At 38.5% G+C, this 17,381-nt stretch overlaps 2 protein-coding genes across 3 annotated transcripts in view; one reads left to right on the forward strand and one right to left on the reverse strand.

Moving 5' to 3' along the window:
• PLCZ1 (phospholipase C zeta 1) overlaps window positions 1–10,355 on the forward strand; it is a 46,376-nt gene extending 36,021 nt beyond the window's left edge. The window contains exons 10-13 of the mRNA XM_039571100.1: window positions 1,977–2,149; window positions 5,001–5,133; window positions 6,692–6,841; window positions 10,273–10,355. Of these exons, the coding sequence (XP_039427034.1) occupies window positions 1,977–2,149; window positions 5,001–5,133; window positions 6,692–6,841; window positions 10,273–10,355 (539 nt within the window). The remainder of the gene's footprint in view (window positions 1–1,976; window positions 2,150–5,000; window positions 5,134–6,691; window positions 6,842–10,272) is intronic.
• An 839-nt stretch (window positions 10,356–11,194) lies between these two features.
• Window positions 11,195–17,381, reverse strand: part of PIK3C2G (phosphatidylinositol-4-phosphate 3-kinase catalytic subunit type 2 gamma) — a 190,635-nt gene continuing 184,448 nt past the window's right edge. For both annotated transcript variants that reach the window (XM_019288624.3, XM_010404187.4), the window contains exon 34: window positions 11,195–14,050. In XM_019288624.3, coding sequence (XP_019144169.2) covers window positions 13,898–14,050 — 153 coding nt within the window. In that variant the 3' untranslated portion in view covers window positions 11,195–13,897. The remainder of the gene's footprint in view (window positions 14,051–17,381) is intronic.

Genomic DNA, 17,381 nt, shown 5'->3' on the forward strand with positions numbered 1-17,381 from the left:
TTTCCTGCTCAGTCGCCTATAAAGCTTGGTAAATTTAGCAATAGTCTCATTATGTGCAATCATGTAATTTGGTTCATCATGTGGAAGCAGCTATTTGAAGCTGACTGTTCGATGTGCCTAATTTCAGTTGCACTTTTAAACCCACACATTCTGAAAGCGTGGCCTAGGAATCACCTGTGGACTGAGAGATCCTGGCTTATCTGTAGATCAGACTTCCAGGGGCCTCAGCATTGCAGCTCTTGTAGCATCCGCTGCACAGCTTGATTCAGTGTATTAAAATATGACTAGCATCATATAACACCAAATTTGGGACTGTTTCTGGATGATGTGTTGAGTCATAAAAAACAAATTGTGAACCACTGCCAAAACCATACCAAGAGAATACTTACCCTGTTTAAAAAAGGCAACGGTGTGCAATGGGCAATATGGATGCCCTGAAGTTTGATTTCTGTTTTTAAAGGTAAAACGAATTTCCTTCATATATTAATATAAAATCATGTCTGCATCTACATTAGTATTTAGTTCAAAGCAAGAGTGCATGTTGTGTTTCGTTGTTTTGGGGTTTTTTTGTTTGTTTGGGGATTTTCTAGACAAGGTTTCTAATCGTTCCTACTTACTGCATGTTGGTTCATGATGCAGAGCAATCTCAGCTAGCACAGATGGGATTCCTTTCAGATTAAATAGATGATGCACTCTGGGAGCACTTCATGTATTCCAGCCATTAATTGGTTTTGAGACTACAGAACCAGGCTCGAGCTCTTCAGAAGTAACCCCACTGAAAACACGTGTAGTGCAAATACCAGGTCCATTGTACCAGCTGCTTCATTCCTGTTTGTGTCGTTTGCTAAAGAATGTATTAAAAGGATCATCAAAACAGTGGAGGAACAAATAATTTTTGCAGTGAGAACAATTTTGTGTGTTTTCCACTTGAGATTAGGATTTTTGAATTGTGTCAAATGTTCATTCAATACATTCATATTATCTCACAGGAACATGTAATAAGGTCGTCTTCATGAATTATTATGAGGACTCACTTGAACTGCTGAAAGTCTTCTTTTTTCATTCCTACCGAACCATCATTTTAAGTAAATGACTTTTTATCATACTCTGTTTAACACATGTCATAGGTTCACAAGGTCATAATTCATTGCTGATTTGACTTCTGCATTTTCTATTTTGAATGTGACAGGAAGCTCCAATGTACTGGAATAGGGGAAAATTTCATTAAATGGGTCTATTTCAGTGTTGGCTTTATCTCATGAATTACAATAACCTGTTGATGAGAAGTGTGATATTTTATTATTGGTGCTGCAGCAAACCAAAAATGTTGTGAACCGCCAAGGAAAGGAAAATCTATCAGGTGTATTCTTACAATAATCACCAGTACTGGAGGATTAATCTCCAAGAGAGTATGTGCTCACATAAATTTAAGAACACTTTTAAAATTGCTTCTACCTCTATAAACTTATATTTGTACTGAATATTCTAACATTATAATAATGCTTCTTGATCTTCTGGGTGGGATGTTTTTGTGATGAATTCTGCACCATAACTAAGGTTAGATACAATCCTGTGGTTTTGACTCTGCACCAGAACTTTGTTAGCAGATTTGGGGTGCAGGGTTTTGCTCGGTAGAGAAACTGGGACGTGAATTTAGTTCTTACGGAGAAAAAGGATGTCGCATTTCATATTCTCCAAGATCTAATTTAGAAAGACAAGGGTAAATACATACAGCAATGTAAAAATGATCTATAGGGTAATTCTTAAAATGTGGTGCAGTTCTAAATAGTGCACTGCTTTTGTGCACGAATAATTCATTATTGAATATCACTTAATTTAAGAGAAATAACAGGATCTTACCTATGAATTGAGAGATAGACATACCTTAAGCTCATTTGCTTTTTTTTTTTGTTATTTGTTTTATAAAATGTTATCAAACCTAATTCACTAAAATCAATATTGATATAATTTTACAGTGGCTTTAAACTTTCAAACACCAGGAACACAAATGGAATTGCAAGATGGAAAATTCCTGGACAATGGTGGCTGTGGCTATGTGCTGAAACCTGATTTCTTGAGGGATCGCAATACAACATTTACACCCCAAAATGTGGGACGATACAGTAAACCAATGTCTCTGTCAATAAGGGTAAGATTACTGAGGTGTTGCTTTGTTCCATAAAAATGGGAAAACAAATGCTATGTAGTTCAGATGTAATTGTTATCTATTGGTTTTTTGTTTCTTTTTCATTTTGTTCCCATTCTTGGTTGTTGGGAACTTTAATTATATTTTCAACAAGATGGTAAAACTTTCATATGGTGTCAACTGCTGCTTGGGTACTTTCTCATCTGTAGTTAACTTATGTTTGCTAAAAATATGTAGGGGTTCAGAGCCTCTAAGAGTCTGCAAAAATACATGATTTTTCATGATGCTGTATGGAGAAATATAAATAATGAAGCTGACCAAGCTACTGGTCAATTGTGCTTGTGGAAACTGAACTCTGAAAACACAGAAGTCAAATGTGAACTTTAGGTGTTATTTCTTTCAATATCAATAATATCACGAGCACTATTGTAATGTTAATTGACAAATGGAAATGTTTAAAGGTAAGATAGGGAGCTTTATGCTTCTTTTAAGTCTCATTATCTTCCTGTGCATGTATAAAAGACTATTTATAATCCTAAAATGATATTTATAAGTGTGAAATTCAAATAAGTCTTTGAATTATTTCTGCTTCTCCCAAATTATAATGTGATTTACTTCCTAAAAATACTAGAAATACGTATCATTTACAAATGGTTAGAAAAGCCCTTTTTTTGAGGTCAAGTAGATTTATTATAATTGTTCACTAATTAGAAAACTACCTTTTTCCAATGAAAAAGTAATAATTCTGATTACACAGAATACCACTTGTATAAATGCTATTCAATTAGCATATAATTAGCGTGTAATTGCTATTTTGTTTCTTTCAGAGTAATAAATAGTGGAGATAAAACAATAGTTAGTGACAATTATAAAATACTTACATAATGCACGCACCTAATCAAGAACATTTTAGTGTCCTGACAGTAAGCATACCAATTGTGAATAGACATTGCTGGATGATTTCAAGCAGCCACTCAAATACATCAGTTATTTTAGCCCTAATTTGTATGAAGCTGGAATTAGGATGAGGAGAAACCCCAAATTGTAATGCAGGAGACAGACAAAATCATTGTCAATGTGAAGGAAGTGTCTGAGTTTGGAAGAAGCTGGAGAATAGAGAGGCAGTGTTTTAGATTGAGGACTTTAGACTGAGACTACAGGCTGGGTAGTGCAGGCTGCAGAGAAGCAATGGCATCCCACTGGCTGAGGGCTGAGGACTGAGGGACTCATAGTCAGCAGCAAAAACCAGGAAACGGTGGCTGAAGACAAAAGGAATCGGGAGCAGAAGTCAAAGGAAAAAACAGCTTCTGCTGAAAACGCTACTAACCTGATGAATGGAGAAATTGCTTAACAGAGAGCAAAGATATAAAACATCTAGGGGTCAAATCTCTTTGAATGAATGAATGAATGAAGGAATGAATGAAGAAGAGAAAAATCACATAGGGCCTGATATTACTGAATTCATTATCCTTAACCTGATGTGCCACAATTCCCATCAACAAGAGGCATAGAGCCTTTGAAGCAGAAATAGAGATATTCAGGGTGCTTCATGAAGAGTTTTCTCAGCCTAACAATTTTTACAACTCTCTGTATGTCTGCTTCACCTTGGGTCTCAAAAATTGGTTGGATTTATGGATTTGGGTCAGTGTGCTTAAAAGAGCTCACTTTTTTCCCACGCCAGGGGAGACTTAGACTGGGTCTAGCAATGGGTCATGCAGGCCTTGGCCAGCAGGGCTGCATTTTTGTCATGGCATTCAAGGCATGACAAGGAATCTCCCAGGTTCTTAGTGGGCAGCCCATCAGTAACTGCAAAGCTTTCTGGTGAAGGTAGTAGCTATTTCCTAGGAAGAAAGGACATCAGTGTTCACCAAGCCACTCCTCTTCAATATTTCAGGCTAGAACTTCCCTTGGAGCAAGCTGTTACAGAAAACACCTAAGCAGAAAGTGGAATTTGTGTGGTTTGAGTTTTTGGGTGGTTGACAGGGGAATAAGAATCTCTTATGATGCTTAGTCCTAAAACCAGGATCAGGAGTCATATCTTTCACCTACACTTTCAGGCTTGCATATCTCTCTCAACACATTCCATACACTGATTTCTAAAAAGCTGATTACTGTACAGATGTTTACTCTTTCCTAGGTGTCCTGAAATATAGGTAGAAAGCAGACAAAGTTGTGACTTTCATAAATCCTTTCTTAGGCTGGGTGCCAGATTACAGGGCAGTCTGAGCCAAAATTTCCAGGTAGCAAACTAAATTAAGGAGGAAAACATCAGGGAGCTTACTAAATGAAGAGCTTTTGTGTAACTGTGCGAGAGAAGGAGCACAGGTGAGGCAGTCTGCTACATACCCTGTAGCACAGTGCTGATGCCACTGTGGGTCTTGACGCTGACCCACTCCACACAGATTGGAATTCATGAGCTTGACAGCAGAAAGAGCAAAAATCACTGGAGACCGATTCCTCCAACATTGTTTCTTTGCATGGTAATAAAATATATTTTTTATGTGTAGCTATTGAATTAAACCTCTGAAAATTATTGTTTAAAGCATGATATCAGTATATATATATATTTATAAAGAGGGTGGTGAAACACTGGCAGAGGCAGGCCAGACAGGTCATATGGGTCCCATCCCTGTAACCATTCAAGGGCAGTTTGGACTGGGCAAAATTATCAAAAAATTAAATTAGATGGGAAGCACCATACTCTTGATTCCATGGTGTCTAATATGTATTCCAGTTTATGGCTGGTATATACTTACAGTAATTTCTTCTGAAAGTTATTTCTATTATGGCTACAATACAGCTCTGGTGAATAGCTCATTCTTACAGTTATTTCAGTACAACTTTAATTTTCCAGCTGATCAGTGGCCATCAGTTACCACCCAGCAGCCTGTCGAAGACCAACAAAGCTGACCCTAAGGTGCAGATAGAAATCTTTGGTGTACCAGAGGATCAAGCAAGAAAGAAATCTAGTGTTGTAAAAAGCAATGGTGAGCACCACTCTGATTCTCTTGACTGTGAACAAAGCACTACAACATTTTATAAGGAATCACCAACTTTGCATCCCAAGGAATTGTCATAGAAAATGCAATTATTTCTCTCTAGACCAGGATCTTCTGGCACAAAATCTGTAGCTGAAGTTCATGCTGTGTGCCATTTTTCTAGGCTGGTAGATTAAGGAAGCACAAACTCCTAGCTGGGAGCACTCTCCCTTTCTAAAGGAAGATGGAAGTTTTTTTGCACACTGCTGTGGGCTCATCCTGGACAGCAGCTATCCCCACAGAGCTGCTTGCCTGCTCTTCCCCTGGTTTGATGGGGAGAGTGCTGGAAGGGCCAAAATGAGAAAGCCCTTGGGATGAGAGGAAGGCAGTTTAATAGGTAAAGCAAAAGCTGCACACACAAGCAAAGCAAAATAAGGAATTCATTCACCACTGGGCAGACAGGTGTAGAGCCATTCCCAGAAAAACAAGGCTTTGTTATTGAGCGTTGCAGTTACTTGGGAAGACAAATGCTGTGACTCTGAATGCCCTCCCTTCCTCCTTTCCCCCAGCTGTGAGCATGACACCATGTGCTATGGAAAATCACTTTGGTCAGCTGGGCTCAGCTGTCCCACCTGTGTCTCCTCCCAACTTCCTGTGTACCCCCAGCCCCCTCATTGGGATGGGAAGGGTGCTTTGCAGAGTGAGAAAGACAGACATCTCGACACTGTGTAAGCCCTGTTCAGCAACAGCTCAAACATTGGTGTGTTATCAGCATTGTTTGGGTCAAGAATCCAAAATGCAGCCCCACAGGGGTTGATACGAAGAAAACTAACCCTATCCCAGCTTAAACCAGTACACAAATCGGTAAATTTAGACTTTTTTTCTTAAGAAATTGCTGTAAGCTCATCACTTGTCTCCTTTGAAGTTCCTAGTAGGAGTAATCCCTTAATTGCTTGACAGGTGAAGTGTGTACTCGTTGTAGCTGTCTTTGAGCACTCCCTTATCTTTATCATATAGATCTTCTTGATGTCTCAGACTACAAGTTCCGTGTGATCTCCCTTTATCTGTACCTCTGTCTTCTATTCTTTCATTTTCTATTTTATAGATGGCTGCTGTTTTTAATCAGCCCCTGAATTTCTTTCCTCTGTATGAACATTGCTGAAGACGAAGCAACCCCTTCCTGTTCCACATTCTCTTTTTTGTGTTTCTAGTCAAGTGCAGGTTTTACTACCTGAATTTATTTATTTCCAACATTGTGAAAGGAAAAACTTTGGTAAAAGCATGAAACTGGTATGGCTATAGAAAACTTTAGGTTGATCAGAGGTTCTTAGCCTGGCTATCCCTGTCCCATTTTGCTCTCTTTTAAGGCATGACACCAACTGTCTTAGGCTTTTGTACCACTATAGTCAGTGGGAGTCTCATTATTTATTTAAATGGGCCCAGAAATTTAGGGAAAAAGAATGAATTCTTTACCAGTCAGCCTAGTGATAGCAGGTACAATAATTCAGTTATTGAGTAGAACAAAAGAAATCATATTTTAATCCTGTTTCTTTTCTCTTTCCATTAGCTTTGAGCCCTAAATGGAACGAAACTTTCTCTTTTAACATCCAAGTTCCAGAACTGGCGATGATACGCTTCTGTGTGGAGGATGAGGTCTCTCTGGTTAACAATGAATTCCTTGGCCAATTCACTTTACCTGTGATGAGCCTGAATACAGGTAATACTCTTATGTGAACCACCTATAACAGCTTAAAAAAATCTGCAACATTCCAGGCTTTTATTATTACTGTAGCATTGAGAGAGTACAGCATCATGCCTATTTTCTAAAGGATGATTGTGTAACTATATGAATAAATGGCACTCTCTGTTTTTTGAAATAATTGTATTCTCTGAATGCAAATCCATGATGTTGAAATCAAAATAATATTAATGGCAGTTGATTATTCCCACTGCAGTATTCCATTCTAGATGGAAACTGCTCAGATGGTACTTTAATTCATTGCAAGAAGTGAGACTAGTCAGGACTGCTGCTATGAAGGCAACAGTTTTGTGCGCTTTCTACTCACATAGGTTCAAAACCCAATACAAGCCAAATTAAAACAAAACAAACCACCAAAAATCCCTCAGGTAACCTATCTTCAACTTTTCAGAGTGGAGAACAAAGGCTATAAATTAGGCAAAATATTTATGGCATTTTTCTTGCCAGAGTTCCTTTTGTTATGCCAGTAGAGTTCCTGGAACCTTTGTAATGAATAGGCTGCACATAAAGGGCAAACACAGAAGTCAACAGGCCAAGGAGAAAGGCTTATGTAAAATGGCTGTTTACTACACTGGCCTTCCAAAGCTATTTCTGACAAAACAAACAGCTTTTATTAGTGAATAAAGATGGGAAGGCAAAACATTGGAGCTGGCAACAGGCACTGTGCCTTTTTTATTAAGCTTAACAGGATTTTAAATGGCTTTCCTCCCCCATGTTTGAAAGTCATAAAGCTGCTTGTGATTCTTAGTTGAGGTTGAGGAGTTATACAAGAACAAAGACATTACTCTTAGAGCTCAGTTGTTTTTCTACAACATAAATTTTTACACTGATAACATTTTACTTTCCTTTTTATTTGTATACTTTTGGATAATGAAAGAAAACTCAACCCACCAACTCACAGTGTCTGAGACAAATTTAAATATCAGGCACTGCTGCCTACATGGGCTTGTAAAATTATTGGTGGAGGCTTTTTTTATACACAAATTTTCAGTGTGGCTTAATGTCTCTATAGAATTAATTTTGGTCACAAATGAGGGATTCATGTTTTGGAAAAGTAAGAGCAGTAGATTTTCCAGGAAATATTTTCAGTGGAGTAATTAAAAATGCTAGGGAATGAGTCTAGGTACAAAAACTATAAACAGTGCCAAACATATTGGCCCAATCCCCACTTAACACAACATAAAAAAAGGTAATTAGCCATCAGGATTCCTAGATGCATAAATAAAATGCTTCTAAGAGGTGAAGTGATAAATAATTTCAAAATTTACTGCAAGCATTTATTGCAATGCTTAACATTGAGACCTCTAAAACTAGGTCTGGAATGATGGTTTTGCTTTAGGTACCCAAGCTCTCTAAGCAGTGAAATGGGAAAATAATGTTCTTCCAGAGGGAGTCACAAGAAGAAGACAAGGGAAGAACTGCCTAAAATGCTGAAGGGTGAGCTAGGATTTCAGTCTTAGTCTTCAGAGCTCCAGTTGCTTTAATCTGTACTACAGGAGAGTCCCTTAGCCCCTAGGATTCATAGCCCCGAGGTGTCCCTGAGGGCAAGTTGCTCCCAAAAGCTGAGCAGTGCTTACATCTTTTTATTTTCTTTGACAGGCAGTGGGACAAAGTTGTGCCATTTCCTCCCTCCTCTGCATTTTCTTTTGAAAGGATTCAAATCTATATCCACACTGCCTTGCTTTCCCCAGCACCAGCCTCCCAACTACTTGTAGACTCCACTGGGGAGGGATGCTTGCTGTCCAGCTGTAGCAGAATTTGATTTTCCACGTAGTGATTATATAGCTATACTCAGAGGGGCAGAAATTGAGAAAAATTCTCTACCTGGGTGGTTAAAAGGCGAAGCAGAGGGGGGTCCTCTGTTACAGTCCCTGTGCCAATGAATCTGCCATGGAGAATAGCAACACGGGATGGAAAATCAGTTATTACCTCTTTTATCACGGGATCCATGAATAGTTAATTATTTAATGCAAATTGGAGCAATTTCAATAAAGAAAGGAAGTTTAACTTCTCTCAGGACACTCTGTAGAATATTCTGTAGGTAGGAGATAGAACATAAGTCTTTAGAAATTAATCTTAGTCCTTGAAGTGTATCTTTGTATAGGAAATCAACCAAGCCTTCCACATACTTTGTGCTTGCCTTAAAAACTGATCTCAAATGTAAATTGCGTGAAACCAGCTTTAATATCTGCTGCCCAGAATCTGAACCTTAAATAGCACGGGAACTTTTGTGTAATACGACAGAACAGGGGGAAATGGCCTCAAGCTTTGCCAGGGAAGGTTCAGCTGGACAGCAGGGAGAATTTTGTTACTGGGAGAGTTGTCCTGCATTAGAAAGGGCTGCTGAGAGAGGAGGTGGAATCACCGTCCCTGAAGGTGTTCAAGAAACAACTGGATGTGGCACTTAGTGCCACGATCTGCTTCACAAAGTGATCAGTCAAAGGCTGGACTCAGTGATCTTAGAGGTCTTTTCCAATTAAAAAGATTCTATGATTCTGCAAAAAACAAAGCAAGAAATTCCAAACCCAGGTAAATGTGGGTCTGAAAGACTCCAAAGGCATCCAGACACACCTAAGAGGGATTTTGAAAACTGCAGTTCAGAACATAGATACTTATACAAAACAGAGACTTACTTAAATAACTGGAGTTACACATACCTTGACAAAGTACAGAACATTTTTAAATCAAAAATGACATTGTTTATTATTATGAAATAATGGACATTTAGTCATATAAAGCAATACAGGTTGGTGTTTTGAAGAGGAGATTGTTTTGTTTTCTAAGCGGGTAAGTGAACTATGTTTAAAGTGAGAACTACGGCTCATCCAAATGCTTCAATGACCAGATGAACACATAGTTTCTGACGGCATGACTTATCTCTGATAAAGTGAATTACTCATATGAAATCAACTTTTTAAGATGTCATCGTAGAAGGTCTTACACTTCACTTTTTTCTGCCTCAGCTGGACAGTGCACTGCTGCTGCAACACCATTCTGTAGGCATTATCACTGCTGATTCACAAGTTATTACATTTGCTATCAGAGCAATGTGTGCAGCACATAACCTTGGATGTTACAATGTAAGATTTGTCCATGTTTAAATATCACTGGGCTAAAAGTCTTCCATTTAAAAAAAAATACCACATCCTGAAAAACACTGGAGCTTTTCACTCTGTGACCAAAAATACCAGAATTGAAACACTATATATACAGAGAGGAGAAAAAACAGTACAAATGGTGTTTGGGTCCTGTATAATTTCATTTTATTTTAATGAGTTATTTACAGAATCATAAATTATGCCTTGTTTGCATAGATGATCATAAAACCACTCCATCATAATATTTGTGCTTGTGGTTAATACACTAATAAGATGTCATTATATTGACAGGTTACCGTAACATTCCACTGCTGTCCAAAGAAGGCATCAAGTTGGAATCTGCATCGCTGTTTGCTCACATCTGGTACTATTAATGATGTTCTGCAGAAGAAATTGTTCTGGGGGATTGCCCCCCTCTTCAATAAAGTAGCATTAGTGGCTTTGCAACAGCCCAGTGGCCTGATTCCCAGGGTGGCACATTCTCAATGATTTTATGAAGCCAGCTGGACTTTTATGTAAGGGGTATCCTGAATAAGGGCTATTGACCTTGGCCCTACTGCTGTTTTTCTGCAGGAGAATGGGTTTGAGAAAACCTAAGGAACCTCAATGTGCACAAGTGCATGGGACCTGATGAGATACATCCACAGGTCCTGAGGGAACTGGACTAAGCACTGTCCATCATATTTGAGAAGTCATGGCAGGCCAGTGAAGTTCCCACTGATTGAAAAAGGGGAAACACAGCCCACATTTGCTATCAAAAGCAGCATCAGGGGAGGTGATTTTATCCTTCTACTCTGCTCTCAGGAGATCCCACCTAGAATGTTGCATCCAGCTCAGGGACACCCGACAAAAGAAAGACTTTGATCTTTTGGAGTGAGTCCAGAGGAGGGTCACGAAAATGATCAGAGGTGTGGAGCACCTCTGCTGTGAGGAAAGGCTGAGAGAATTGGGGTTGTTCAGCCTAGAGAAGAAAAGGCTCCAGGGAGACCTCATAAAACCTTCCAGTAGAAGAGCATGTAGTGATGGGACAAGGGTGGATGGCTTTAAACTGAAAGAAAGTAAGTTCAATTAGGTATTAGGAAGAAATTCTTTACTGTGAGGGTGGTGAGGCCCTGGCACAGGTTTCCAGAGAAGTTGTGGACTCGATATCCCTGGAAGTGTTCAAGGCCAGTTGACTGGGGCTCTGAGCAACTTGCAAAGTATCTCTCTCCATGGCAGGGGGTTGAAATGACATTACCTTTAAGATCCCTTCCAACTCAAGCCATTCTGTAGTTCTATTATTCTATGATTATTTAGAAACTGTTCATAAATCCTGAACTTTTTTGGATATTTTTAAAATTCAGTTAATGTCACTTGCAGATAATTTCAAATTAATGATTAATTACTGCGTGAGAATAATAGTCCAATACATACAAGAGATCATGCTAATTTTTATAATGTGAGCATTGTTACATTGATGTTTTTATTTGTATTGAACAAAATTTTTTACCAATGTATCTTTTCAAGGGAACAGGAAAAATTATACAAACAATGTTTCCTTTAAATTTGTGGAAAAAGCAGGTTCTGACTGGGCTGTTCCTCTTTAGGGCCCACCATAATTTTTTTACCTGAAAAAATAGTTTTGAGAACAAAAAGTAGCTGTTAAATCACAAAAAGTCATATGCTAGTATTGGTACTTTTCCTTCACTTTGGCTTGAACCTCCAGCTGCTGAAGCAAGATAAAATATTGATGGATTGCTTTGTAAAGAACCATGTTCCTCTCAGGAGCAGGGAGCTCAGGATACATCTTACTGGAGCTCAGGAAGCAGGAAACACTGTACTTTGAGGAGAACTAGAGAATTTTAGAAAAGGCAAGGGTTAATTATGTGTTTGAAGATCTATGAAGACAACTCCTTGCCTAACAGAGCTATCAGAGTAGATCTTGCCCATAAGACACAATTTTCCTACCTTCCTTACAGACCTGAGGTTTTGTTGACCTTCCACAGGACTACAGCTACACAACTCATGGCAGATTTGTTACTCAAATATGATTTTTTTTTTTAAAGGATGTTATATTGACAACTTTCCTTCTTTAATATCAAACAATATTGCTTAAGTTTGCAGACCATTCTGATAAGATATTATAATGCTCTTTTTATTTATTGCTATTCAAATGCTGTTTCATTTCATGTTGCTCTAAGATGGAAAATCCGGACATGTGGTAAATAAGGGTTAGAAAATGTCACAGAAATAACACTATTAAAAAATTGCATTATTGTTTTAATAAGGAAACTGAGACAGCAGACTAAGAAGAATCTAAAATCATTATTGAGCTGCAAGGTCAGGTAATTTGATAACTTTGTAAGCTGGTCTCAATGTGTTTTCTGTGCTTGAATGACAAGGCACTTGATTCCTTTCCCAGGAGAGCCTGTAGTATAAAATGTTCGGCGTCCTGATCTTTGTAGTGATAATATTCTGTGTGCCAGACAATATCCCTTGCATGGGGTAAATATTTTGCAGTTTCTTACAGCTCTGGATGGACTAATAATATTAATATTCAAACAGAGTTCCCCTCACATCCCCTTACTGGGGAGGAGCTTAATACACCAGTTTGACTGGGGAAAATATTCTCAGATGAAACCTGATCAAGGCCATTGGTTTGATGTTGAGAAAAACTCCAGCTTATTTAATTTCCTAACTAACACTCCTAGTCCCACTTCAGGAGCTTTATATACCTTTATATTCTGAAGACTGATTTGTGAGGGTCCTTTGGGAGAAGAAGGCAATTATCTTCACTGCTAGGATTATTATCCCTCTGTTGATGATTTTTCCACCTGGTAGGATAAATGTCAGATCTGCCCACTGTATGGTAACTTAAAATTTGCAGCAGATCAGATCACACTCAAATCAACACATCTCCTGTGCCTGAAAAATGTGCCCCTGGTCCTGGGAAGGTTTATATACATGGTCAATGGGTGTGTGCAAGAGTCTGGCAATAATGGACAATTCATTGTGGCTGCTCACATGCCAAATGTTTAAAGACGTGCTTAAGTGCTTCCTCAAATTAGAGAAAAACAGAGCCCATAATTAGCATCTTTGAACTCAAAGGAACCACTCATTATTTAATATATAAACACATACTTTATAGCCCTGAGGTCTATTCAATGCATGTATTGACTTGAAACCCTTATGCAGCATAGGACTGCAATGTGGGAAGACTTCTGAACAAATATCTGTGGTATCATGACCTTAAATAAATCCCCCACTGAAAGCCCACATTCAGTATGTTCTCTTTATTCATGAACATTAGCTTTTCCCTCCTCTCTGCACACAAATGACCAGCTATATCTGGCTCTTGGACAATGACATATCTTATTGACAAATCAATATCTTGGATTAAATGTTACATAGTATCAAAACTTTTAAAGTGATTAAAAAAAAAAAAGTATTGATTGGGTAAGATTCAATGTGAAATTTGCTGGACATCTGAAATATATCGGCAGGGAACCATCCCATGGTTTTCTGGTGAACTCATCACATGCAGTGATGATAAATTACACCATTATCAGCATTGTTTCAACACAGTCAGGGGAATTAATGGGCAAAGAATGAGGCCCCACACACTGATGTGTACAGAATTCAGTATTTTTACAGTACTATTTAATATTAACAAAACCAAGCCCTTCATTGCTGTCGTAAGAACTTTCTGCATGTTGCTGCAAGTCTTTGGCATGTGATTCCTTAGACACTCACTGTCAGGAATCTGTGGCAGGAAGATGGTAGCACTTTTAAGACAATAGCCTTATGGTTAGAGATGTGAAGATATGTGCTCAGCAGATGACTGCCTATTCTCAAGGGCAACTGAGACAAAATGTAGCGTGGGAAATGGGGTAAAGAAACATTAGTGGGCAAATAATTGAATCATCTTGGAGAACATTTAAATTACACTGTTTCCCAGTGGGTACCACTTTTCTTCATTTAACCGGACACTGCTCAGTTGAATGTTAACAGCTCCCACAAATGTTCCTTTGCTTTTCACAACAAGCTTCAGTACACGGCCTTGGAGCTCTGTGACTTTGTCATATACAATCTGAAAATATATAGTGAAACAGAAAAAGCATACAAATTTGTTAATCTGTTTGACAAGCAAAGCACTTCAACGCAGCATTCAGGATGATGATTAATCCAACTTTGTGATAATTGCTTTAAACTTCCATTCAGAATAGCAAGCTATTAACCATGAGCCAAATTCACCTAACTTAGTGAATTTACCTCAGAAATACGTTTGACCTCATCTAGTTTATATAAAGAGATTCTACCTTAGAATCATGGGCTTAGGCTTGTGAGATCTGATTACCATTTGTAAATAAATTTGAAACCTGTCTTGCACAATGCTTGAGAGAAAAAAAATCAGTATTCATAATTTTCCCTGTAAAAAGTGGAAAAGATTGGATCCAGTTTAGAAAGTGGAACTTACTAAATTTAGATGTTTCTGATACTCCAGAAGTGCTGTTGATACTTCTCAAAATAAATGAGACAGTAGTTTAGCATGTCTTTAAAAATTACTAAGGCCTATAATTTAAAATAGCCTTTAAATTACCTTATTACTGTGAGAACTCACAGGGATTTAGTATGAAATGATAACGGTGTATTTTCTGAACTAAAAAAAGATCCCAAACAATCTGAAGCAACAGCCTAACAAGAATAAGCTGCACTCAGAACATACTCCCGTGCTTCAGTGTCTGCATTAATCAAAAACTGCTGAGTGAACTGCATGTGGGCTGATAAAATGTGAAGGAATGCTCTCAGATAGTGCAGGCCTGAAAGGTAAGCTCTCTTAAGAGAAGTACATTTCATCTAAAATTTGTATGGCTGGAATAGTTTTTGCTATTTTAGTTGCAGTGGAAAAATGCTTTAAATTTTAATCTCTCTATGCTCTTTAAAAAGCAAACGTGGTGACACTCCCTCACTACAGGAGAATAGGAAACTGAAACTGCCTAAAAGGCATTTGCCTGCTTGGATTTTCCAAGAATCTGAATTCAGGCTGTGCCTAGGGCCCTGCTGAGGAAAAGAAGAGGCCGACTGAACCCCTCTAGCTTGGATCTGTGGGCTGAACTGATGAGCCCTCTCTGTACTTCCCCTTGCTACTGCAGGAATTTCACAGGGACCATGGAATGGCCAGGACACCAGGCAACCCTCACAGAAGGCACCAACAGACAGGACACTGAGAAAAGTCTTATCCTACATTTCCTATTCTATTTTGAAGCCTTTGGAAATAGTAGTGTGGAATGGCTGTCATGAAAGTTGCATGTGGTGCTTTTTGGTTTTGATGTTTACGATGCCTATTTTGCCAAATTGTTTGTGTATTACAAATTCCACAGCTTCTCTTTCCCCCACCAAAACAAAACTGAAATGATGAAGAAATTCTGAAAAGCAAGGACAGGTACAGGAAGCATAATATAACTTAGAGTAAACCTGTGATCTGATACTGAAGCAATGCTAATGTCACCAAAGAAAGCTGCCTTGTTTCTTTGCCAATACATTAAAGGTACCAGCTGTTGCTTTAAATCACCAAAAACTACACATAAAAACTGTAAATGCTAAGAAAATGGACTGGGGTAATGAAGAACTTTCAATCTTTGGCCAAAATGAGGCTTTAATCTTTGAGCAATGACAGACCTTTGCAGTGCAGGGTGGGTGGTTTTCAAATGATTCTAGTAAACTGTTTCTAAAACGGTATAGCAAATTCAGCTGGAGGTAGGTATACATTATCATCAGGAGGTATGGACAGAAGAAAGTTCTGGAGAAGGCTGAATTAGGATGTGGATAAAAAAAATGCCACCTGCCAGAATTTGGGAGCAGTTAAATCCTGAAATGATTGTGCAGTTAGAATATTTGCTTGACTTTTACAGAGACAGATCAGATGGAGATGAGTTATATGCGGCCATGGAGCAAATCAGTGGGACAGTTAGGGCTGGAATTCAACTATTCTTGGCTCCAAAAAGAGAAACACTGTTGACCTACAGGAGTCTAATGACATTTTAATCACAAATGAGGGACAGTTGCCTCTCCTTAGGTAGCCATGGCACAGTTCCTAGATTTGGTAATTAATTCAAGGTAGCGTTGATGCATGGTGCTGGAGGGAGCGGCCATGGCTCCTGGTGCAGTTCCCCCCCTCCCCTCCCATCAGATGGGCTGGGGCTGCTCTGCCTTCATTTTCTCTTTACACTGTGTTCCATTTTTCTGTGTTCCTCTTCTCGACCACCATTTCTTAATGCAATATAACATTAACTACTGTGAATGCCACAAATTCCAAAATCCAAATACAGGCACAAAAGAAAAGAAGGATTTGTTTGCTAAAAGCAACTCCAAAACATTTTCTGTAACTCATTTTGTTGTCAGCCCTCCTGGACTTTCACATCTTCACTCTCACACACATGAGTAAAAATCAAACATAAAAAGCACTTTTGCAAGGCTGATAATTTGCTGTAGGCAGCCATAAGCAATAGAAGTACAAAACTAAAATCAAAAATACCCAAGAGAAGCACATTTCAGATTTTTCTCAGTCTGGAACAAAGAAAGAAATTAATATACAGCTTCCTTCCAGCCATTTGGCTTTAATAAAAACTTATGAACTCATAAAAAAGGCTACTACATTTCTGTACACAGTGTTTTGGACAGCAACTAACTTAAGAGACAGCTGACTTATATTTTTAGTAGTTTTTCTTCCCTGGGGCGGCTTCTGCCTCAGTCTACCAGGCTTGGACAAAAAATGCATCCAGAATAACATCACATATGGAGGAGCAGAGCTGCTAAAGCACAGGCATCGGGTTGGAAATGGCCAAGTTCAATGGAACCATATGTCCCCACTGTGATTAGCACTTCCCAGTGAAAAAGATTGAGCATCTGGGAAGAAGGCTCTCAGTTTTGATTAAGGACATTAAAGTTTTCACAGAATTTCTTTTAATGACAGTGGAATACTCGTTAACCACAATTAAATCTCCTCCCAGTGACTACTGACTGACTGCAGACTGGATTTTGGATTTCCTGGCATTTAAATGGATCTAAGAAGGATTCGAAAGATAGTTGTCTTCCAGTGTTGCTGGCTGGTTCTTATCTGTTGTCCATTTTGGAAACCTTACAATGAATGTTATGGTATAATCATATTATGTTCCTTTGTTTTAAATATCTTTCAAATGTCAGGGAATTTCTTTAGACAGATTAATTAGATTCACTCTGCAAAAAAAGGAGGAAAGAACAAAAAAAATAAAGCCTAGTTCCTTGTTATTCCATTGCAGTACTGTAGAGAGGGAAATTTGTCTCAGCTGTGAGCAGCAATATTACTCAGGGAGCCTTCTCACAGAACACTGGAAGTCATCAGTGTAAGCAGGCAACTTTTGTAATTAACAGATGTGGAAAAA

The sequence above is a fragment of the Corvus cornix genome, chromosome 1A (genome assembly GCF_000738735.6).
Source record: "Corvus cornix cornix isolate S_Up_H32 chromosome 1A, ASM73873v5, whole genome shotgun sequence".
NCBI classification, from domain to species: domain Eukaryota; kingdom Metazoa; phylum Chordata; class Aves; order Passeriformes; family Corvidae; genus Corvus; species Corvus cornix.